Source organism: Sus scrofa, chromosome 14, assembly GCF_054392235.1.
Source record: "Sus scrofa isolate SSC_HxYL_T2T_F1_AM1 chromosome 14, Sscrofa_HxYL_maternal_Yorkshire_Landrace_v2.0, whole genome shotgun sequence".
NCBI lineage: Eukaryota > Metazoa > Chordata > Mammalia > Artiodactyla > Suidae > Sus > Sus scrofa.
In genome coordinates, this window is record NC_139396.1 from 56,538,184 (window position 1) to 56,562,197 (window position 24,014).

The 24,014-nt window shown below is 43.3% G+C and overlaps 1 protein-coding gene across 7 annotated transcripts in view; it reads left to right on the top strand.

Moving 5' to 3' along the window:
* Nucleotides 1-314: 314 nt before the first annotated feature.
* Nucleotides 315-24,014, top strand: part of FBXO21 (F-box protein 21) — a 41,199-nt gene continuing 17,499 nt past the window's right edge. For 6 of the 7 annotated variants that reach the window (XR_014825615.1, XR_014825616.1, XR_014825617.1 and 3 more), the window contains exons 1-9: nucleotides 315-564; nucleotides 1,413-1,548; nucleotides 3,648-3,742; nucleotides 10,248-10,369; nucleotides 12,839-12,985; nucleotides 13,275-13,411; nucleotides 14,584-14,720; nucleotides 18,902-19,081; nucleotides 20,175-20,307. Coding sequence is in view for 4 of the 7 variants with exons in the window: in XM_013990332.3 (XP_013845786.1) it covers nucleotides 326-564; nucleotides 1,413-1,548; nucleotides 3,648-3,742; nucleotides 10,248-10,369; nucleotides 12,839-12,985; nucleotides 13,275-13,411; nucleotides 14,584-14,720; nucleotides 18,902-19,081; nucleotides 20,175-20,307 (1,326 nt within the window). In the remaining 3 variants the exon portion in view is untranslated. 7 annotated transcript variants of the gene reach the window in all.

Sequence of the window (24,014 nt, forward strand, 5' to 3'; positions counted from 1 at the left end):
TTCCTGTAACTGGGGGGAGAATAACGGTTCATAGGGTTATTGGAAAGGTCTGATGAGCACATTCACAGGAAGCGCTCGGCACTCATAATAAAAATGGATGCTACTATGATTGTCCACTCACAGTTCCCGAGCCCACCGCGCTGTTATTTTCCAAAACGTATTTCTTTCCTTTGGCAGCATTGCAGCCCATCGAGAACTGATTGGACCGAGGAGGTGTGGTCACGTCGTGGGCGGGGTGACCCTGGAGCCCTCCCCTCGAGGCGGGTGGGCGGGGCGAGGGGGCGCCCTGGTGCGCGCGCGCGGCGGCCCCAGGTACGCAGACAAGATGGCGGCAGCAGCGGTCGATAGCGCGATGGAGGTGGTGCCGGCGCTGGCGGAGGAGGCCGCGCCCGAGGCGGCGGGCCTCAGCTGCCTCGTCAACCTGCCCGGCGAGGTGCTGGAGTACATTCTGTGCAGCGGCTCGCTGACGGCCGCCGACATAGGCCGCGTCTCTAGCACCTGCCGGCGGCTGCGCGAGCTGTGCCAGAGTAGCGGGAAGGTGTGGAAGGAACAGTTCCGGGTGAGGTGAGCCAGCGGCCCCGGCCGCCCGTGCCCCCACTCTGCGCCCCGGGGGCCCGGGCCCGGCAACCCATAGCCGCCGCCTCCCTGCCAGCGCGCGGACCCCAGTCCCGGATCCCACCCCCGGACCCCTTCCCGGGGACGGACAGACAAAGGCCTCCAGGCCGCCGACCCCTCGGTCCACGCTGCACGGACCCGCCGGTGCCCAAATTGCGCATCGGGAAGCGCCCAGCAGCCGGGCCCTCCATAAAGGATGACGACTGTGGTATCACGACTCATCCTTTCTGCGCGCTGCTTTTGTGCCCGACTCAGTGCTAGAATGTTTACATGGACCCAGTGATGCAGTGATCCTAACAGCCCTTTGAGGAGCGGGCGCAGCATCTCCTGGCAGTTAGCTGAGAGCACAGATTTCGGTGTGGGACCGGGGATGAAATCTGGCCCTGACGTACTCCCCGTGTGACCTTGGGGGTAGCGACTTCCCTTTTTTGATCCTCATTCATCGACTTTAAACAGTGTTGATTAGACCTACCTTTGACTTTGGTTATTAGATGAGATGATGTGTAGGGAGTACTTACACCGGGCCCGGCTCTTAGGAGGCGCACAATTAATGTTAACTGTGATTGTCATCACTATGATTATTGTTGCTACGACTGTCCCCATTTTATAAATGGGGACTGGAAATGCAGTATTCCTATTGCCACGCCAAGGTCACGGCGTGAGCAAGTGCGTGCGTGCCGGGTGGAGATTTGAACTATCGCCAGGGCCCCTCTGACCCCTAAAACCAACTGTTTCCCAGTTTCCCAAGGCCGCCTTTGAGTCTCCGTTGCGCTGAGGGAGTGTTTCTCTCCTTGTAGGTGGCCTTCCCTTATGAAACACTACAGCCCCACCGACTACGTCAATTGGTTGGAGGAGTATAAAGTTCGGCAAAAAGCTGGGTTAGAAGCCCGGAAGATTGTAGCCTCATTCTCAAAGAGGTTCTTTTCCGAGCACGTAAGGATCTGTTGTTGGAGTTCTAAGCGTTTGCCTGTTCTCGGTGTTTGTGTCTGGGTCTGTAGGCATTAGCTCATCAGCTCTTTTTGCCATCTCCCTTTTCTGTGCCCTCACAATCCCTTACTCACTTCCATGGCTGCAAGAGTCATTGTGTCCTTTTCCTCCCATCCAACAACATGAAGCCATTTGTCCCTGCCAGCTTTACTTTTCTAAAGCCAGAGAGAATGGGGGGAGGGAGAGGGAGGAAGGGACCCGCAGCGCAATGTGGAGGGAATCCAGATCAGCATTATTCTCTTTAAGTGGGTTAAACATATATTTTTGCAACCTCCAGGTTACTGGGGGTGGGGGAGTGGGGGGAGATCATCGATGATTGAACACTGCAAATTTCACCCAGTTGTTTTCCCAGAAGGGTTGACAAAATTAATATGGTTCTTTCTGGCTTTGCAGGTTCTAACCAGTAGTGAACTGCGTTATTTGTTAAGGTAACAGAGGATTAAAAGCTACCTGTGAATGGAGAATCATTACTCCCGCAATTAAATTGTCTTGCATTCATTATCCCCCAAAAGATTTTTTTTTTTAATTTTTTTATGTAATGCTGAAATGCATGGGTTGGTTGGTTTGTTTCCCTTCCACAAAGTGTCTCACAGAAGTTTCTGTATCAGGTCCTGATTCTTAACTTTTTGTAATTCTGGAAAATAGTGCACACTAATATTTTAAGTTTATTTTTGGTTGGAGGTCTAGAAATGAAACGGATCTGATTTATTTTAATATCCTCATTTACTGAAGTTTGATTCCTGTTTTCTAATTCTTTTTGTTTGTTTATTTTTGTTTTTGTTTTTTGGCATATGTAAGTGTCCAGGCCAGGGACCAAAGCCGAGCCACAGCTGCGACCTATGCCGCAGCTGTGGCAATGCTGGAGCCTTAACTGTGCCAGGCTGGGGATTGAACCTATGCCATTGCAGAGACGAAGCTGGATCCTGCTGCAGTACAGCGGGAACTTCCCTATTTTCTAATTTTAATTACTGTTATTTAATGGAGTTCATATATTTGAAATGTTTTCATGGCTTTTCAAGTTTTGAAAGGGAAAAGTTGGGCTTTGGGTAAATTTGAACTTATTCCCCCATAGAAATTAAAACTAGATATTCCCTAGTGTAATTCATTTCTATAAGTAAATGTTTCTTAAATGTTAGAGTGAACAAAATGTATATCCTACTTTGGATAAGCCATGCACTAGCTAAAAGCATTCATACCACACATTTTCCATACTGGTTTAAATGGATTTGCCCACACATATTGCCGGATGTATTTGATGCCCTTGGACGTGGGCTACTAGTTTGCGACCTCTAGTTAATAGTCGCAGCTGGTTTTGTGTGCAATTTTCACTGTCTGTGCCTTTGTCTAATAATGATGCATTGTTGTGTTTTTCCCTCAGTGCCCTCTTTCCCTGCACCTCTGCTTGATTAGAAGTGTGTCAAGGACTTTGAACATAGCAGGAGCATACTTAGGATTGATCTGTGGGTGGATGATTACTTTGGCTCAGGACCCTTGTATTTCTGTGTTCTCAGCGTGTACAGGTTGACATGAAATTTCCTGATTACTTTGAAAAAGGAAAGTGGGAGAGGTAGTAGAATTTTATGCTGAAGGGATCTTAAAGCTCATTGGTACCACCCCCTCAATTTACAGAGGGGAAAACATAAAGGGTCAAGAGTCGCCTGAAGCACTGGACTTCTCTGGCCCTCCACTCCTAGTTGAATTCAGTGTAGACTGCACAGAATAGTTATTGTTAATTAGGAGATTTTGTGTTTCTGGTCCTGATTTCAGAGTTATTTTTCTTCACATTTGAACTGAGTTATCACTTTCAGAAACTCCAGTCTTTGAAGATGTAAGTCATTTACAACTAACAGTATGATCTGAACAAACTATTGTTACTCCACAGGTTGCTTTCCACCCGTAGTGGGTGGGCAGTGCAAGATAGTGTGGGAGAGGTGTTACCACTTCTGTGAAAAAGAGCAGCTTTGTTTGCAACTCAGATTTGTGTGTGAGCATGACGATGACATTATTACTCATTACTGAGCCTCTTTGTATGTGTCTTTTCATAGGTCCCTTGTAACGGTTTTAGTGACATTGAGAATCTTGAGGGACCAGAGATATTTTTTGAGGATGAACTGGTGTGTATCCTAAATATGGAAGGAAGGTAAGCTGTAGTTTTATCCAGGATTTTGTTTGTTTTAATAATTACCCCAGAGTTAATTGCTGTAATTAGTATGTGGCTGAACTGTGGGACACATTTCCAAATATTTCATGTTACATTCATGTTGTTACAGTTAGATTTTTGAAAAATTTCCTCTGTACAAGGTAACTACACCAAGACAATTGATATGCAAAGAAACAGTTCAAAAATCCTTTCGGGAGAATTCATGTTTAGTCCTCCTTCGGGTCAAATACTGTACTCTGGGCACTTGTATCTATTATGGCATTTGGTTAATACAAATTATCCTTTCTTCGTTGTCACTTGTTCACCTACCACCACCAGATTTGCCTGTCGTGAATTGAATTCTTTAAAAAAAAGTTTCTCGTGTATGTCTTAATTTAATGGATAATATTTTACAATTTCTGGATTATGGTAAGAAATAATCTACTTCGCCCATGAACATTACAGATACTTGGTTGAGCCTTGCTTTTATCTCTCTCAATCAAGAGGAATCCATTATCTCTTGATTGTTGCTTAAAATTCTTTTATGCCTTATATTTTCTGAAGGTTAATTTCCAGTTTACCAGAAAGATGACTTGGCTTCCAGCCTAACTTACCTATGAAAAAGATTTTCTGCTCTAAAAGTTCTGGAAATTTTATTAACGATGGAAGATGAGTGCTAGTTTAACATCTTCAGAGAAATCATTGTGAAACATCTCACAAACAAGGCATAAGACATTGTTCTTATTGTTTTCAAGGGGGTTTAGGAGAGAGAACTATCTATCAGTGGAACAACTGTGAGGGAGAGGTAAGATGTGTCACTATTCTAGGCCTTGGATGAGTTCTGATGCAGAGGTCATTTTTCTGTTTCTATTTTGGTTTATCTATAAATGAATTAAGTGTGATCTAATAGTCAGTATTGTGCAGCCTTAAAAATAAAAGTCAACCTATCTCTTTTACATATATACACATAGACTTTTAAATTCGTAAATGTTACATCATACGTACTGAGTTTATCAGTCCTTTGGGGTTTGTTTTGATATTTAATGCAAACTGTCTTTTTCTTATTTATGCTGTTTTGTCCTTCCTCCCTTCTTCCATTTTTATTGGCCTTCCCTGACCCCATTCCCATAATTTATGATGACAATCTAGGTTATATGCTTCCATGCTAATATGATATACAGGGGGATGGAGTGGTATCATTACTTTACAAAATTTAGATCACATAATATGTACTTCTCAATAACTTTTCCCCCTCATTCAACATTACTTTGTGGAAATCTATCCTAATCAGCTCTTAAAAATCAAATTCACTTTTGTTGGTGGCTGCATACTGTTTTGTAGTATATACCATAATTTATTTAACTGTCCCCCTATTGATGGGTAACCACTTTCTTCTCTATTTTGTGTTACTGTGGAGGGTGATGTTTCTAATGCTTTCTTTTCTGATAGCTTCCTGGGAATGGATTTCCTAGGTTAAACTATAGAATGTTATTTGAAAAACATAAGATTTAGCATGTCCTTGAATAAGAAGACTTACCATCACAAAAATGTCAATTCTTCCAGTGTTAATACATAATGCCATTCCAGCTAGGATCCAGCAAGAGTTTTGGGAGGGGAGAGTTTCATTTGTTTTAATTGGATTATATTGTCATAAAATATATACAGAAGAGTAAATTTACAAGAGCCAGAAAAAACAATTTTTAAGTAATCACAATGGGAAACATGCATTAGTAGATATTAGAACATATTATAAAGCTACCTCTTATCAAACAACACATTATTTGAATAAAAATAGATAGCTGCATCAGTGGCAAAGAATAATTCAAAAACATATCCCAGTTTAGTATATTTAAACTCAGAGGGGAAAAGATGGTTTATTTAATGAATGGTATTGGGCACAACTGACTATCCATCTGTAAGAAAATAAAACATATATCTTATACAAAAATTAAATTCCAAGAGATTAACCAACATTTTTAAATATCACAGTGAAAATCCTTCAAGAAAATAAGAGACTTCATGTGCAATCTAGGGGTACCTCCTTAACCAGGACTGATAATGCAGTAAAAAAATAAAAACGAATGATTTTCCAATTTAAAAAATAGACTTCTATGACTAAAGAAACCATAAACAAACTCAGTAGATTCCTTAAATTTTCTGAGAAATTGAAAAATGTACAAAGAAGGATGACATTCTCAGAAGAGCAAGTCCAAGTGACTGGCAGCCAAGTGAAAACACCTTTAAAGTCACTGGAGCTAAATTCACTGGCACAGTGGGTTAAAGGTCTGGTGTTGTCTCTTTGGCATCTAAGGTTCAATCCCCAGCCCAGTGCAGTGGGTTAGAGGTCTGGTGTAGGTTGCAGCTGTGGCTTCAACTCATTCCCTAGCCCAGCAACTTCCATATCCCGCAGGTACTGCAATTAAAAAAAAAAAAATTCACTCTTCAAAGAAATGTTAACTAATGAGGAAATACTGCTTTTTTACTTATCAGATTGGCAAAAAGAAATATTAAATCTTCACACCTAGTAAAAATGTATATTATAGTCTTTTTAGAAATAAAATGTTACAAATGTTACCCTTGGGCCTGGCAAATGTTTTTAACTTAGAGTTTTTTTTTAATAATAGGGAATACTCTCATGTTTGTAAGTGTGTTGAGGTGCCAGTTTTCATGAAGGACTCTGTATTCATTCCTGGCAAATGCTTGTTGTTTGGATATGGAAAGCATGGGAAGAAGGGTAGTTTCCGTAAATGCTAAGGCACCAATCCCTGGACATGTGAAAACAGCATTTATGATGTTCTACATGATCTTAAAGAAGAGTACATCCTACAATAAAGATTTGAAGCAACGTATTAAAAGGGCGTACACTATACCTGAGGAAAAACTGACCCAGAATAACCAGCACTGAGACATGTTCCAGTAAAACGACTGGATTTTAAAGGCAAAAAAGTCCTTTGGGGATCTAAGTGAAAAAGACGAAGCTGCTTATAACGGAGAACAAATCAGAATATCATCAAACTTTTCAACAGCAATACTTTATGCCAGAGGGGGGAAAAAAGAGTAACACATTTAAGATACCCAAGGATGGAAAATATCAGCCAAGGATTTTTATATCTAGCCAAACTGACTTCCAAGTGTAAGGATTGTGAAGAAACTTACCCACTTGTAAGATCACAGGGACTTTTGAGCCTTACCTGAGAAATGTGCTAGAAAATGAGCTTCAGCCAACCAAAATAACCAGAGAGACACTGATATAAGGACTATCGGTGAGCATTAAGTACATACTTACTTGTAGAATTAAATCCAAATGACAGTTGATGAGGAGAAAGTATTATATGTAATGGCCATAAGCCCTAATAATGTAGATACAGTATAGCTGTCTGAAAGAAGTGAGTGGAGAGTGGGGGAGAACATGAGCAAAAATATTTAGCTGTTTGCAGGAATCATCACAGTAATGGGAATATTGGTCTTGTTATTCTGAGGCTGGTGTGTGTGGGTGTGTGTAAGAGAGTGAGATGTGGAATAAAGCAATGAGTGATTATGTGATATTCTAATTCATCCCTGGTATTCTGAAGAAGCAGGATTCTCCTGGAAGAAAAAAGGAAACAGATATAAAATAGAAGAAGTTAAAAACTGTATGTTCTGAATTTGAATTAGGTGTGTCAATATGAACTCGTGAGATGTTTTATATTTGAATATGTGTAGGTATGTGTATGTTTTTGTGAACACACACTTATACACTAGACTTGCTATTTCTGCTCATTGAAAAGGTCTAGAAACACTACCCAACCTAGTAGAAATGATCATTCCAAGTACCCAGATTGTAGTCTCCATACTGCTTCCCATGAAAAGAGCCCAGGATTTTGGGAGAAATGGCTGATTCTGGGTCCAGAGCAAGAAATGTAAAGGATGACCCTGGAAGCATATTAGAAGCCTGAACTAGATAGCAAGAGAAGTAACAATATTCCATTTAGAAGTATTCAGGGGCCAACATGAAGAGGCTTCCTTTGGCCAAAGATGTGATGATTTGAGCGTCAGTGGGTTCAGTAACTAGAATGGATTGAAACACATCAAATATATTTAGTTCCATAAATTCGTAATAATACTGAACAACAACTAGTTGGTTACCCTTGGAGGATAATAACAGTCCAAATAATTGTTTTGGAAAATGACAAAAGGAAAGGAGCATTTATCCTGCCTTTCTTATATGTTGTACCTCTGGGGAACTGAATAGTAGATATGGGGAAATTATTCTTTGTAGAAATATTACAGCTAATAAATGAAAAGGGATGATTGAATTAGAATATCATCACTTTATGACCTCTAATGAATTAACAGACCTGGGCCTTTGAATAGCAATGGCTGCTGACATCACAGAAGGAGCCAACCCAGGCACGATTGCCTCCTTATGGAACGCACTCCCACCTATGAAGTTGTCTTGCCAAGTAAATGGAATCTGAATCTGATCAAGCCTCTACATCCAATTTGCAGGAATTTAGAAGACAGAAGAACTTATTAAACTACACAGCATGTGGATGCAGTCAACAGCTTCCAGACTATGGGAAAGTACAGGTCAAACAACCAGGTTTCTTCAACAAATAAAATACAAGGGGAAAAAGTGATGAAGGGGATCGTGTAAATCAGGAGACTTAAAAGGTGTCTGAACAGCCCAGCCTGGAGTGTTTAGGGATGCACATTTGTGAAAACTGTAGCGAAAAGCAAGGTAGTGGTAACCATTGAGGTGTGATCCTTGTCACCAGGGGAGGAGAGGGCCCATGGAGGGCTTTTGGAGTATCTGCAGAATTCTGTTTTTTTGGCCCCAAGTGGTGGATATAAGGGTGTTTTCCTTATAGCAATTCATTAAGCTATTCATTTGTTTCTTGTGATTTTCTAGATTGCTCTATTTTACAACTCAAAGGTTAAAAAGCTGGTAAATACCTAGCTCTGCTGATTTTGATTTACTTCTTGAAGATTGGATAGTCCTTTATTTATGAAGCCAGACAGATAAGTTAATGGTTAATCATTGTCTCTCTCCACTTCCCATAATCCCTTGTGTATTTGGGAGACCTGGTGAAGAATTTCACTCACTCAGCAAATGTCTGCTTAGCATCTGTTGTGTGTCAGACACCCTTCTAGGCATTGGGGATAGAGCAATGAGCAACACTTAAAACAAACAAACAAAACTACCTTGCCTTCATGGAGGTCACACTCTAGTGGAGAAAAGAAATGCTTAAAGTAAGATATTATTTTAGAAGGTGAGAAGTGCTATGGAGAACTCTTAACCAGGAAAGAGGGTGAGGGAATGGGGGTTGGGGGGAGGGGTACAATTTAAAATAGAGTGGTGGAAGAAAGCCTTACTAAAAGTGACGTTTGAATCAAAACCTAAAAGGAGGCGAGGGCTCAGATTGCCACTCTCCAGGGAAAGAATGTTCCAGTCTGGAGGAACTGAGTGCTAAGGCCTAAGGTGGGCTCCAGCCAGGTGTGATGAGGGGACAGCCAGGAAGCCAGCATGACTGGTGACTAGACTTGGTGGGGAGAAGGATGGATATAGGAACCTAGGTCAGACAGGTTACAGGGCAGAGTTTAAAGGGTCTTGTAGGTCATCATTAGGACTAGGGCTTTTTTTTTTTTTTACTCTGAGTGTGGTGGAAAACTTTTGGAGAATTTCGGTCAGAGGATTTTTGTGCTATGATTTAACATGTCAGCTGGAGCCCTCTGGCTACCATGTTAAACAGAGACTGGTGAGAGCAAAGTTCAAAGGAGGATGAAACAGACAAACGAGGGTGGTGGTTTAGAAGACATGTTTACATTTCTGATGGCAGTGGCAGATGGGTCGAACATGGCTTTTGAGAGAAAGCAAGGAGTCGAGGATGACTCCAAGGGTTTGGCCTAAGTGAAGTGATGGAGTTGCCTTTATCTGAGGTTGGCAAGAGTCTAGCGGGAAAAGAAAGTTAGGGTCTCACCAGATATTGAGGTGGGATGTGGTTGTAGCAGTTGGATATACAGGTCTGGAGTTTGGGGGAGAAATCTGTTCTGGAAGAGAAACTGGAGGTTGTGAGTATGGACAGTATCTGAAGCCATGAAACCAGATGAGAGGGCAGCAAGTCTTGAAGGAGAAAGGCAGCAGCCCGAGGCCTGAGTTACCCCTGGCAGGTGCCAAGCAGCGGGCGAGGTTCCAAACGCCTCACTCCTGTCTGCTGAGACTCACAGAGTTGCCCTCGCTTTCCAGGTTTCTCTCTCATTTCCTTTAGTAAATCTGAAGCCAAGTGGATAACTGTTTCTTAAATTTTAACATGGCTAATTTGGTCTTAAATTACCCATGCCAAGTCCTAAGTTGTACTGTCTGCTTCCATGGTAATAAGTACTATATGCTTGTGAGCCAGTTATACTTTTCTTGTTAAGTGGACTCTGAAAATGGTATGATTAGTGGAAAGTGAAAAATGGATAATTGAAAGTTTTCGTATCTTAATTCTTATTGACTTCCTGCTTGTTTGTTTGTTTTTTCCAGAAAAGCTCTGACCTGGAAATACTACGCCAAAAAAATTCTTTATTACCTACGACAACAGAAAATTTTAAATAATCTTAAGGCTTTTCTTCAGCAGCCTGATGACTATGAATCATATCTTGAAGGTTAGACTTCACTGTTGATATTTTGATAGACAGCTAAATTGTCCTTCAGAACAGCAGTGGAAAGTGTCTCTCATGAAAAACCAGTAGAAAAGTAAACCATGCTGCGTGGTCTTCGGGAGTTTGGGTTCTATGGTCTGACCAATTACGTAGGCAAAATGATTAAATTTAGAGCTAAGATCTTGTCAAAATCTTGAGCTATCAGCTGAAGAGACAGTGTTTTCTCAAGATGCTCCCTCAGTTCAAAGCATGAGGCAGATATGCTAGCTAATGAGGTTAATTTCCTGTTTTTCTAAGCTTTGAAGCCTCATTTCCAAATCAGAAATAAATGTGTCCAGTTTTGTCTCCATATGACCTCGAGCAAATCCCTTAACCTCTCTGGTTGGACTCTAACGAGAACAAGATGTTCTTGCATGTCAGTGAGTCGGCTCGACCATGATGAGAAGTGAGTGGAAAGAAGTAGACAGGCAAGATGAAGGGAAGAACTTTCCATTCCTACTAATGAAAAAGAACAGAATGTGACTTCTGGATTTTTTTTGAAGACTTTTTAAAATTCCTAGCATATTACACAAATACTTTCATAAATTATGGTTATGAAATATAGATATGACTCTAACTTCACTTTCATTCCCTACTCCCAGTGATTTTCCTGGTTCATTGATTTTTTTCCCCCCTTCTAGTGTTTCTCATAGTCATGTCTCTGTTCTGTTCTGCTGCAGGCCATTCCCACCTCCCAGCAGCAGCTTTCTAGGTACTGCAGGCATCACCCCCTCCTGCCCTCATCAGCCAACATACAGTGCTGGCCCAGACTGAAACCCAGACTTTTCAGCACTCCATGGGAGGCTGCAATGTGGCCAGCTGATTTCCTTTTTTTTTTTTTTTTTTGGTTAAATCTCTGCCCATTGTCAGTGACCTGCATTATTCACTCAGGCCTTTTCCTCATTACTCTCCAGAGTGTCCCATTTGCTCCAGCCAGGCCACTATCCTCACCAGCACCTACAGATACACCTGGCTTCCCTTCCTCATCCGTGGTACCACTTTTCCTTTGGATTCCCCCTTAAATCTACTCACTCTCCAAGTTCATTGCAAGTTTCACTTGTGTTAAGTTTCTCTGATGATTTCAACACCTGCAGATTTTACTGCCTCAGATCTAATCCAGTAGCTGTGGCTAGTAAACCTTTTTGCATCCTTTCTGCTTCCTGTGTGTGCAGGTTGTTTCTCCAATAGTCACTGTTTCTTATGTTCCTTGTCCTTATGTTATGATAAGGATATGCTCCACTATGCCAAGTGGATTCTTACTGATTGATCTTGTTGATTATACCATCCAGAAAGAAATGAAGGATCTGCTTCAGTTCATTAAAATAAAATATCCTCACCACCCTGGAATCTTCCCATATCCATCCTGGAGTTGAGAGGCTTCTTCTGTTTATTCCACAGTCAGGAATAACTTGACAAGCTTTATTTATGAAAATAATTACTTCTCTTTCATCTTTCAAATATTATAATTTTCAAGCAGCCCATCAGCTCTTGGAGGTTTTTAAGTAGCTGAGTGAATAGAAGTTGACTGCAGGGTTTTGATCTTCAGTGACTGACTAGAATCATCTCACCATTGACAGAGTCTAGGGAGCGGCAGTAGGGTAGAACAGGCTGCAGAGACAGGCAGCATGCATTCCTTCAGCTGCAGGTAGGGGAACTCAGTCCCAAGGAGGCCAGTAGCCAGTCCCCAAAACCAGGACTGGGAGCCAGATCTCTTGATACCCACTGGGGTGTAGGTTCTGGTTTGAGACCTCTTGAATTTAAAGTGACTCTACAGCTGCCGAGGTGAAAATGTCCTGTAACAGATGAGCAAGTTAACCCTATGGGTCTTAGGTTGAAAAGTGACCTAAGGTGGTGAAGAGTAGTGATCAAGAGACAGTGTCTCTGGTGTGCTCTGAACAAGTTTAGCTCTGGGTTTCCTGAGTGTAACCATGTATCCGATTTCAAAGTCCAGACATCTCCAAAGTCCATGTACTGACTCACCTTTCAAAGGAATGCTTTATTGAACTGCATATCTGTCATTGAGGGCTTTGAACATTTTTTAAAGTAAAGAACTGTCTTATACTATTAGGTTTTCAGAGTTGTTGAATTTTGAACTCTAAGAAAATTAGGGAGAGTAGCTTGAAAAGATCTCCTCTATGATATTTATTTCTCTTAGTAGTAGAATACGGAAATGGGACGTGTATCCGGTTTTTGAGTCTATGATGTCTGAGAAAGGTTTGGTTTAATAATAATAATCATAATGAACCATAAGCTCCTTTGTTGTAAGGATGTTACTTCTTGGTGTATTAGCACCAAGGCCTGGCATCCAAGACAGGAAGCACATCTGGAGGGTGGTACAAAGAGCTCTGGCCCTGGGAGTCTGGGGGGAATGATCACTATTAAGAAAGAAAAGGTGAAAGTAGGAATTTATTTAGTACTTCTTGTTCCTTTCAGGGGCAGTCTATATTGACCAGTACTGCAATCCTCTCTCCGACATCAGCCTCAAAGACATCCAGGCCCAGATTGACAACATCGTGGAGCTTGTTTGCAAAACCCTCCGGGGCATAAACAGTCGCCACCCCAGCTTGGCCTTCAAGGCAGGTGTGGAATTGCTTTGGATCCAGCTGTATTTGCAAAACAAAACCTGAAGTAATCGGTTCATTTGGGAGTGTGTTCCCATTATGTCCCCCAAAAGCAATTGATGACAAGACTACGTGTTCACCTGGATAATGTGAAACACTTCAAATTCATATTCTCATGTCCATCTTGGATTGTCAACACCTGATGAATTTTCTCAAGGCGTTGCCAGTGTCTGCATGTTCAGGGTTATTTGGGACACTGGTCGCAAGCTTATTTGTGCTTGTGTCCTCAGAGCAGGTCTCTGTTTCAGGTGAATCCGCCATGATAATGGAAATAGAACTCCAGAGCCAGGTGCTGGATGCCATTAACTACGTCCTTTATGACCAACTAAAGTTCAAGGGGAACCGGATGGATTACTATAATGCCCTAAATCTGTATATGCACCAGGTAAATGTGGGTGTATTAGAAAATGTAATAATGATATAGGTATATTAAGCTTATCTTTGATAAATTGTAGTTTTTTGAGGGCAAGTACTAGATTTTGTTCATGTCTCAATGTCCAGTGAAGCTTATTTTTGCCTCTACTATGAGGATATTGCTGTGGATTTTATGTGCTTCATCACAGAGCATCCTCTGTCTGAAAACCCTTGAGATAAATTCCTGACTAGAAATAAGTATTTCTCTGACTAGATGTGGTCAACTTGTATCTTTCAAACACTAATCTGTGAAACCAGGTCTTTTTGCACTGGCCTCTGGGAAGATTGGAAGAAATATATGACTGGCTATGTCGTTGATACTTATTTCTTGCTTATCTCCATTTTTATATCTATTCTCTTGCTCTCTATGAGACTTGTATTTTCTCTTTTTGTTTGTTTTTGTCGTTTTAGGGCTGCACCTGCAGTTCCCAGGCTAGGGGTTAAATCAGAGCTACAGCTGCCAGTCTATACCACAGCTGCAGCAACGTGGAATCCGAGCCTCATCTGCAACCTATACCACAGCTCACGGCAATGCCAGATCCTTAACCCACTGAGCGAGGACAGGGAATCTAACCTGCAACCTCATGGTTCCTAGTTGGATTCGTTTCCACTGCACCACAAGGGAATTCCTATATTTTCTTTTGTCAAATCTTAGACACTTGTTTTGAAATGGCCTTAACTCCTTCCTAGAAGGACTCAGATCCGAAGGCTTTTTCCAGATAGTGATTTATCTTGGCTCTGTACGCTATATGCCTTCTATCCTTATTGCTCAATTCTGCGTTTGTCATGTAAAAGCAGGCACAGACCATACACAAACAGAAGAGTGGGCTGTGTTCCAAAAAACTTTATATGTGGATGTGGACATGTGAATTTCTTACAGTTTTCATGTTTTCATGAAATAGTAGTCTTTCGACTTTTTTTGAACATTAAAACTCTCCTTCTGAAGGCCATCCAAAAATAGGTAGTAGGCTCCATTTGGTTTGTGAACTGTAGTCCAAACAGCCCTGATCTACATAAACCGCTTAAGCCTCAAAGCCCATCCTTGCACCTGCTGCACAGTAGGTGCCCACTAAGAACATGTGTGGAAGGGGTGAGAAGGTATGGTTCATCTCTGTGAAGCTAAAGCCCTTTTTTTCCCTCTAGGTTTTAATCCGCAGAACAGGAATCCCAATCAGCATGTCTCTGCTCTACTTGACCATTGCCCGGCAGCTGGGGGTCCCACTGGAACCTGTCAACTTCCCCAGTCACTTCTTACTAAGGTGGTGCCAAGGTGCAGAGGGGTGAGCCATCTATGACATGTTGTGATTTCCTGTGGATTCATAGCCACTGTGTTGAGAGGAAGTAACTCAACAAGAGCATAAAAGGGGGACAAGAGTGGTGACAGAACTGGTTTGTCTCTTGACTGTATCCAAGTCAGTAATCTACGAGTGGGAGAAGGGTACTCTGGATCTTTCTGTCTCATTTCTCAGAACTGCATGTGAATCTCCAATTATCTTAGAGAAAACATTTCATTTTAAAGAACAGGACTAAGAGTTCAGGGTCTTATGTGAATCTCACAGTCCCTTTGTTTCAAAGCAAATCAGTACAAAGAGTTCTTAAAGAAACTCTTACTTTCCAGTCTTCCATAAAATCTCCCCTGGCTTCCCTTTTCCTACAGAAGAGGGGTGGGGAAGGGAGAGGCAGCGGGGAGAGAGCGGGCAGCTCAGTTCTTGATCCAAGTGCAAAAGCAGATATTCAAGTTCTCAGCCATGGCACTCCTGTTGGACATAAAGCTCCTTTTCAGCTGTAGTCTAGTTTTATTTGTTTGTTCGTTTGTTTTGCTTTTTAGGGCTGCACCTTTGTCACATGGAAGTTTCCAGGTTAGGGGTCAAATTGGAGCTGCTGGCCTATGCCATAGCCATAGCATGTGGGATCTGAGCCGTGTCTGCAACTTATACCACAGTTCATGGCAATGCCAGATCCTTAACCCAGTGAGCAAGGCCAGGGATCAAACTCACATCCTCATGGATACTAGTCGGGTTCTTAACTTGCTGAATCACAATGGGAACTCCTATAGTCTAGCTTTTTTGAAAGAGTAGTTCATCAAATAGGTAGAGATACCTTTTCTTTATTTAAAAAAAAATTTTTTTAATGACTGCACCCACGGCATATGGAAGTCCCCGGACCAGGGATTGGATCCAAGCCAAAGCTGCAACCTATGCCAGGCCAGGGATCGAATCCATACCTCCACAGCACCCCCCCCCTCCTCCGCCCCCACCAAGCCACTGCAGTCAGATTCTTAACCTGCTGCACCACAGGGGGAGCTCTTATCTTCTCTTTAAAAGTGCCATCTAGAGGGAAAAGAAACTAAGTTACTTAGTTACATCCTGTCATTTGTGACGACATTCTCATGACCAGCTGTGGTACCCTTTGATGGAGTGATGAGCAGAGTGATAGAAGATAGCTTTGAGTTAAACTGGGTTCAGACCTCAGCTTCCTCTGAGCCTCAGTTGCTTCCTCTCTAAAATGGGGCTACTATTTTTTTTATGAAGTAGTTTGAAGAATCAAATGAGAGAACACAATACTTTACATACCTGATGGAATTCCTGATGCTGGCCCCTATATTTCCACCTCTGGGTTTAGGAAATAAAACACTGCTCTAAGTCAGTGCCTCCTCAATATTCTTCCTTATCCCTTTCTCCCTCCCCTTCTCTCTAGAAGTAAGCAGCAGTTAGTTTGAAAGTATTTGTTATTTCCATGCAGATTTTTATATTTCATTACATATGTATGTTTCCTTAAATACTAAGTACAGGCTTCCCTTGTTCTCCAAATATAATCTGTTCTAAAAATGTATTGGATGGTTTTCCTTTTGGATAGCAGGCACCCATTTTCCATTATTTTAAATGAGAAAGTGCTTTTTCAGACCATTCCCTCCCTGAATAACCTATCCAATTTCCCGAAATATCTCTAAAATATACTTAAATGCTTGTATAATAGTCCACCAAGGATTTCTGCCTGATGTAAAGCATTGAAAACACACCAATTGCCATATTATTTATCACAGTGACATTGCTGGGCGCATTTGTGTATAGTCACAGGATCATTTTTCCTTCCTCAGCTTCAGGCAAATGATTTGTTAGCCCCCAAAGCACCCAGCCGATACAGACACTGAGTCCAGGGCTGGCCTGCGGGGGAGCACACAGCCTCTTCCTTAGCCAGGGGGCTGGGCTGCAATCCCTCCTTGTCCTTGCCGGACCCCACCCCTCATGCCCTCAGTGTGTCTGTGTCTGCACCAAGGCCACAGTGTCGTATTGATTTATCATTAATCCTAATGACTGGTAGGGCGAGACCCCCACAGAACCCTTCAGCATTGCCCTGACTCCTCTTAGCCTGATGTCTGTGTGTCAGGTCCCTAGAAGGCTTGTGTGGCTGGCAGCTGGCCCAGGAGCACCTTTGGATTCATGGATTCACATGATCAATATGGCCAGTGTGCTCAGTCTGTCTGTCTGCCTGTCTGTGAACATATCTCCCTCTATGTTTGTCTTCTTTAATGTCCTTAAAAAGGTAAAAATTTTATGATTTTCTGCATTGAGCCCTTTGACATCTTGTTAGATTTATCCCTGGGTACCTTACCTTTTTGTCGATATTGTAAATGGTTGTTTAAATTATGCTTTCTAAATAGTGCTAGTGTACAGGGACATGCTTGATCTTTAGATCTGGGTCTGCTCATCAGCTCCTGTGGTGAATCAGTTAGTAGTAGTAATAATTTGTTAACTCTTTAGACTCTTCTATGTAGACAGTCATATTATCTGAATCTTGACAGTTTTATTTCTTATTTTTCTTCTAGCCCTTGGAATTTTGTTTGTTTGTTTTTGTATATGTCTTTTTAAGGCCACACCTGTAGCATCTGGAGGGTTCCAGGCTAGGGGTTGAATTGGAACTGCAGCTGCCAGCCCTCTCCTCAGCCACAGCAATGCAGGATCCGAGCCACATTTGTTACTTACAACACAGCTCACAGCGATGCCAGATCCTTAACCCACTGAGGGAAGCCAGGGATCGAATTCACATCCTCACGGATAACTGTTTGGGTTTGTTAACCACTGAGCCATGACGGGAACTCCAGCCCTTGTATGTTTTTGCCTCTGTGACTTATTCTGCTGGCCAGATCCTCTTATACAAAGCAAATAAAAACAGTGATGGCAGGCACTCTGCCTTGGGTGGGACTCTAAAATTTCAACTCAGATGCAATGTTTGGGAGCAGTACTTTTCATTGAGATTCTCAAAGCTGCCTTCTAGAAGTCCTAATTTGCTAAGAGTTTTATTAGTAATTAGGATTCTTTCTCCAAATTTCTTTTCTGTGTCCACAGATAGGATCATATCGTTTTTCTCTTTTAATCTGCATGTGCTGAAATTTTTTGGGGGTTCAGTCTTCCTTTCATTCTTGAGGTACATCTAAGTTAATCATATGGAGTTTTATAATACATTGCTGTATTTGATTTGCTCATTTTATTTAGGACTTTTGCCTGTAAACTTGTATGCATCTATGTGGTTCTCCTAGACTCAAAAAAAGATTGAAGAGCATGCCTTATTTCTGGAACATTTTATGTGTCTTGTTAAAGATGGGTTATTCATGTGATTCAAGGACGAAATCTGACTGAACTTAAAACATGGACATCCCTGAAACAGAGACCCACCTCGATCCCTTAGAGGTCCTCATAAAGTGAATGCAGTATAGTTAGAGGTTCTGTGGGGAGAACGTTCTGCCTGTGGCCGCCTCCCTGCCTGTCAGCATGGGCCACCCCCATGTACAAGCACCCGGTTCCTAGAAAGCTGTGCCACAGCAGAAGTGGGGGCAGGAGGCTAGGGACACAGCTCTCTGTGGTTTGGAGCAGGTGCCCAGCCTGAGCCACAGGTGGGCTCGCAGCCCTCTGACCACCTGAATGCATCTGCTGAGCTGAAGCCAGAATCCTTGCGGCTCCAGGGGCCCTGAGATCCATAGACATTAACCACTGCTACTCTGTGGAATTAATAGACTGCCTCAGGCATTCCATAAATACTTTTCTTAACCACACTTCTGAGAGATATGCCTGGCAGTGAGTTTTAGGTTGATCTCTTTAAAAGACTATATTAGGGAACATTCTTGTGGCACAGTGGGTCTGACATTGTCATTGAAGCAGCTTGGGTCACAGTTCGATCCCTGGCCCAGGAACTTTCATGTGCCTGAGGTACAGGGGGAAAAAAAAAAACCGTGGTAAATGGCATAGAAGTGTGCTGTTCCTTAAATATCGGTGTACTATGGTCTTAACACTGCAGAGCATGGATAAAGGTCAGATTTTAAACTTTGGACAAGATCTTGATATTTTCAGTAGAAATGTCACTGTGTTAACATTCAGCCTCTGATTTGAGCTACTTATTGGGATTTTCAGCTGACTCATTCAGCTTTAATATAAGGTGCGACTAACTACATGCACTCTTTGGGTAGGGCGACCCTGGACATCTTTGACTACATCTACATAGATGCTTTTGGAAAAGGCAAGCAGCTGACAGTGAAAGAATGTGAATACCTGATTGGCCAGCATGTGACCGCAGCGCTCTATGGGGTGGTAAATGTGAAGAAGGTGCTGCAGCGAATGGTGGGAAACCTTTTAAGCCTGGGAAAGCGGTAAGGTTTTCTTGGTTTTCCAGTCCTTCTACAGAGTGCGCATCTTTGGAGGCCCCGATTGCCTTACAGAGAGTTTTCTTTAGTGAGCCTCCCCGTGATACTGAGAAGCGTCAGAGGCTGTGTGGCACGGGTGGGACCGCCATAGCTGTCCACCCACCATGGGAAGAAACTGGTTCCCGTTACATAATGCAGTCTAGACTTCAAAGGCACTAAGTGACTTTTCTTTGAGATCTTTGCAGTGGACGTGGACTTGGACACGTTCTCTTTAGTGAACTCTGAAAGCATTCTTCAATAACAAGGATGTTTTAAACTGAAAGCAGTTATTTTTCACATCCTAGTGCTTTGTTATCTTTTCATTTATACCTTTCTGTCACTTAAAAAGAAAACACAGGTATGAAACTGTCTTCCTTCTGAGACTAAGGAAGTTTGTCTTACAGGGAAAATAGAAAATTGTACATTGTAGTAATAGCTCTCTATCTAATGGCAGATTTTTTTCTTTTAATAGACTCTTTTTTTAAGATAGTTTTAGGTTCACAGCAAAACTGAGCAGAAAGTACAGAGAGTTCCCATCTACCCCCGACCCTCACCCTACCTCCAGGTACCCACAGCCTCCCTCATATCAACATCCCCTACCAGAGGGGGGCATTTGTTACAGTTGATCAACCCAACTTGACACATCGTTGTCACTCAGAGCCCATAGTTGACATTAGAGTTGGTTCTTGGCCGTGTACAGTCTATGGATTATGACAAATTTGTAATGACATGTACCCACCATTAGAGTATCACACAGAACAGTTTCACAGCCCTGAAAGTCCTCTCTGCTCCACCCATTCAGAATTCATTTTTCATTATGTACAGTGTTAGTGAGGTGACTCCCTAAGGAAAGCAATTATGATTTTAACTTATTGGAGTACAAAATTTATATTTCTTGTGTATTTTCTTATTAAGAACATTATAACTATGCTAAACAGAAGTATCAGAATCAGAAAACGTGTGGGATTTGAGTCAGTTACTTATAAAACCTGGGCCTTGAAAAAGAGGGTCTTAGCTCAGAAGAAACAGAATACAACAGGATTGATTTCCCCTCCCCCAGGGAAGGCATCGACCAGTCATACCAGCTCCTGAGAGACTCCCTGGATCTGTATCTGGCGATGTACCCGGACCAGGTGCAGCTTCTCCTCCTCCAGGCCAGGCTCTACTTCCACCTAGGCATCTGGCCAGAGAAGGTAATTATTTTACTTTGATGCTTTGCACTTGCCTTAGCGAGGGAAATCCTAATTGAAAGGCGGCTCATACAAGTTTATCTTTGTATTGACATGAGGGATAAACACAGATTTATTCAGAATTTCCCAGTTATGACCCACTGATAGAATTTTTTGTCTCCTTTTATTCTACTAAGAATTGGCTATCCTGCCCAGAGTTGCCCATTCTCTCTTTGGTCAGTGGTTTAACCTGGCAGAACCACAAGGCCTCTGCCCTACCCCTCACCCACTGGGGCCCCAAGTCACCCTCCTCAGCAAGGGGAAGCAGAACTTTCAGTGTTCAGCCTCCAGCTGTGCTGTTAGCAGCTGAATTGACCGGATGTAAATACCCCCGCCTGATGTAGGAAAAGGAAATCTTAGATGTGTTTAGGTCTAGCTGCTGGTTGTATTAGGGACTGGTTATGCCCTTGGAGGCTGTTGGGTTTTGACGCTGTTGCACTTTGATTCTCGGGTGTGTCCGGCCCCCTTTGGCCAGCAGCAGGAACTGTGTTTGCCATCAGCACCGCTCCTTGTGAGCTCTGGGTGCAGCAGGTGTGTGCTTCCAGTGGCAGCCATGCCAGAACTGCTGCATGCTCCATCATGCCCATGCTGTTCCATGGGAAAATGCTAATAATCCATTTTGTTGGTTTAGAACAGCCTGGTGAGAGAATTGAACTGTGAGCTCTCACAGGAACATGACCATACAATCATCAGCCCTGTCACTAGAAAGTGGTAAAATCTTCCTTGAGAAAGTAAATAGTGTCAGTGACACAGCATTGCTTGGATTTACATTGTCTCATTTATTTACAACATCAGAGATCTAGGAATCTAGAAAAGGACATGTCAGCAGGAAAGGTCCTAGGCTCCTATCTGAAGGTGTCATCTGTAGCCTAGGCAGCAGGTGCCCTCCCAGAACAGCCCTGTGATCTGATAGAAGAGTAACTGGAAAATCGGACTCCCTTCTGAGGTCACTGCGTGCCTCCTAGAACTTTACTGTCCATAATTGAATGGTTTACTTTTTTTTTTTTTTGCTTTATTTGTATTTGATACCACGACATACATAACTAATTCCTGTTCCTTTTTACTTTGCATTAGTTAAGAAATTTCGTAGTAATTCTAAAATGCAGAGATCCTTTCAAAGTGTGGTTCCTTGTAAGTGGATTCTGTGCTTAAATGACCCTCAGCCTTAGGAGTAAGTTGACATCCCCTCTTGGGAGGAGCATTTGCAGAGGTCCTGGCAGCCACACCTCTGATGACTGACTTGGTTTAGTGCTTCTGTGTTGCCTCCAGGGAAGTCATCTTCTCACATGTCAGGATCAACTTCCTGCTAAGCAGAGGTCGCAGAAACAAGTTTCTCAGTTGTTACACGCAGACTGTTCCCCCTCATGGTGACCCTTCATGGGCTGCTGGGGTCTGGCACCCAGACGCTCCCCCCATTCTGAGATCAGGAAGGAAAAAGCCCCATCCCTGTACATGGCAGCCCCTCCCTTCCATGAACTGTGCTCTCGATGCAGAAATGATCCCAAGATGGCAGAGGAAATCAGGGGCCCCAGTGAGGAAGACTCCAGGGGGTGTGGAAGCAGTTAGAAAAGGTTCCTCTCTGAAGGAAGGACCCATAAGGCCGGGGAACGATTTCAGAGGACAGGGAAGTAGGTTCTTGCAGTGGTAGAAGCAGCCTGAACCAGCACAGAGGGGGCAGAACCCACTGCTTCAGACACTTCCAGCACCTCCTTCCAGCTGTTTTTTTGCGCTTTTACAAATAATGAAACTGAGGTCCTGAGAGAAGTTAAGGAATTTGCCAAGGTCTCCCGCACAGGTATCCCTCCCTGGCACCAGATATTTGGCTTCCAAGCCCACCCACATGCAGGGCCAAGGCAAGGTTGTTTCTACAGAAGCCAACAATCAGTCACTTCCTACTTCCTGCTGCCAAACCTGCATCTTTATTGTGTTCCATAGTTATCCCTTCCCTCCATTTTCTACATTTCAGTGGGAAAGATGTCCCTCAGTTCCCAAGGCAAACCCCACCATGTCCCGGATCTAGCCTGCTGCCTGTCCCTGGACTACTAAGTTCTCCTTTCTTCCAGATCTGCAGCTCCCTGTTTCTACTGTCTATTGTCGAATTCCCATTAAACATACTCTGGTCTCTCTTTGAAAAAGAAAAAGCACTCCCCTGAGGGCCCTGGCATTGCCCTTACCTCTCTGCTCCCAGCACAGCCAAGGTTCTTGTGACGCCTCCTACCCTGCCGGGCCCCCCCCTTGTTAAACCATTCTCCTCATTGCCAAACCTAGTAAATACTTGTCTGTATGTATATTTCTTGTCACTCAGGGGTCATCCCTGCCCAAAATACTGTCCTGGGCTCTTGCTAGTACCTTGTTCTGTCTCTCCCTTAAAGGCACCACACTGTGGGGTAGTTTTTAGATTTCTTTTAATGAGCCCCGTTCCCCTCAGTGATCTCACTGGATCTCCTTGCCTCAGTTACCATCTGTAGGCTCCTGAATCTTTGATTCTCTGCCAGGCCCTGGGCTCCAGACTACCATGTCCGGGTGTCCACTGTATGTCTCTCTGAGGCTGTGTCTCCTAGGTTGTCTCACAGGCCTCCTGCCAGGTTTCCTTCCTTTTCCTCCTGGACCCTTTGAAATCGTTTTATACACTGTAGCCATAGTAGTTGTAACAAAAAGTATATTATATCCCTTCATTGCTCGGGACCCTCTGAGTGGCTCCCCCGCTGCCTTGAAGGTCAGGCTCCAGCACTCCAGCACGGCCTGCTATGCTTGGTGGCCTGGCCCTGCCTGCCTGCACTTCCTTGTATAGCCTCTGTTGCCACAGCTACGACCTCGCTTCATCCCTGTTCTCTTGCTTCTTCCTCAGCACATGCTGCATCCATGCCTAGAACTCCTTTCCTATCCCTCAGCTCCATCTACTGGCTAACTCCTGCTGAGTCGTCAGCTTAGGCTTTTGCCTCTGAACCCCTTCCCTGCCTCTCTGCGTCAGGCCAGCCCTGGGCTTGAACTTCCACCAAACTTGTCTGGGTGTATCGCAGCTGCTCACTTAGCCATCCTTCATGAGACCATGCTCTGTAAGGACGAGGACCGTGTTTTGTTCTTTACTGTAGCTATTCTCTTTGCTCTCAGCACAACTCCTGCCACCCAGTAGATGCTCACACAATTTTTATTTGAATGAATGATTAAGAAATCATTAGATATGAATGAGAGAGGAAGTTCGAAGAGAGTACCCAATTTCCCAACAAGTGGCGACTGTTTGGCCACTTTGAATGTTCAGAGAATAGACCTGTTTCGGGGTAGGAGAAAGTGTTCCGTCTGGGCGTGTTGAGCCTCTATGACCTGGAGCCATCCTACAGAATTGGGGGGCTCCCAGCATCAGCAATTGGTAGCCGAGGCCCTCAAAATAGAAGAGAGAAGAACCACTCCAGTGGGCGTCCAGAGGAGGTGCTGGGGGCTTCAGGGAGATCTCAGGGGAAACCTGCAGTTATGAGGCTGAGTTAGGGCCCCTGGGCCCAGAGCCACCTGGCTTTGTGAATAGGATTTGCCTGCTGGCTGTCCCTGGCTGCTTTCCAGTGGTGGTGGCAGAGGGGAGTAGTGAGTAGGAGACCGTATGTCCCACAGCCTCAAATACTTACCTTTGGGCCCTTTACAGTTGCCAGTCAGGGCAGTAGACCCCCTGTTCCAGGATC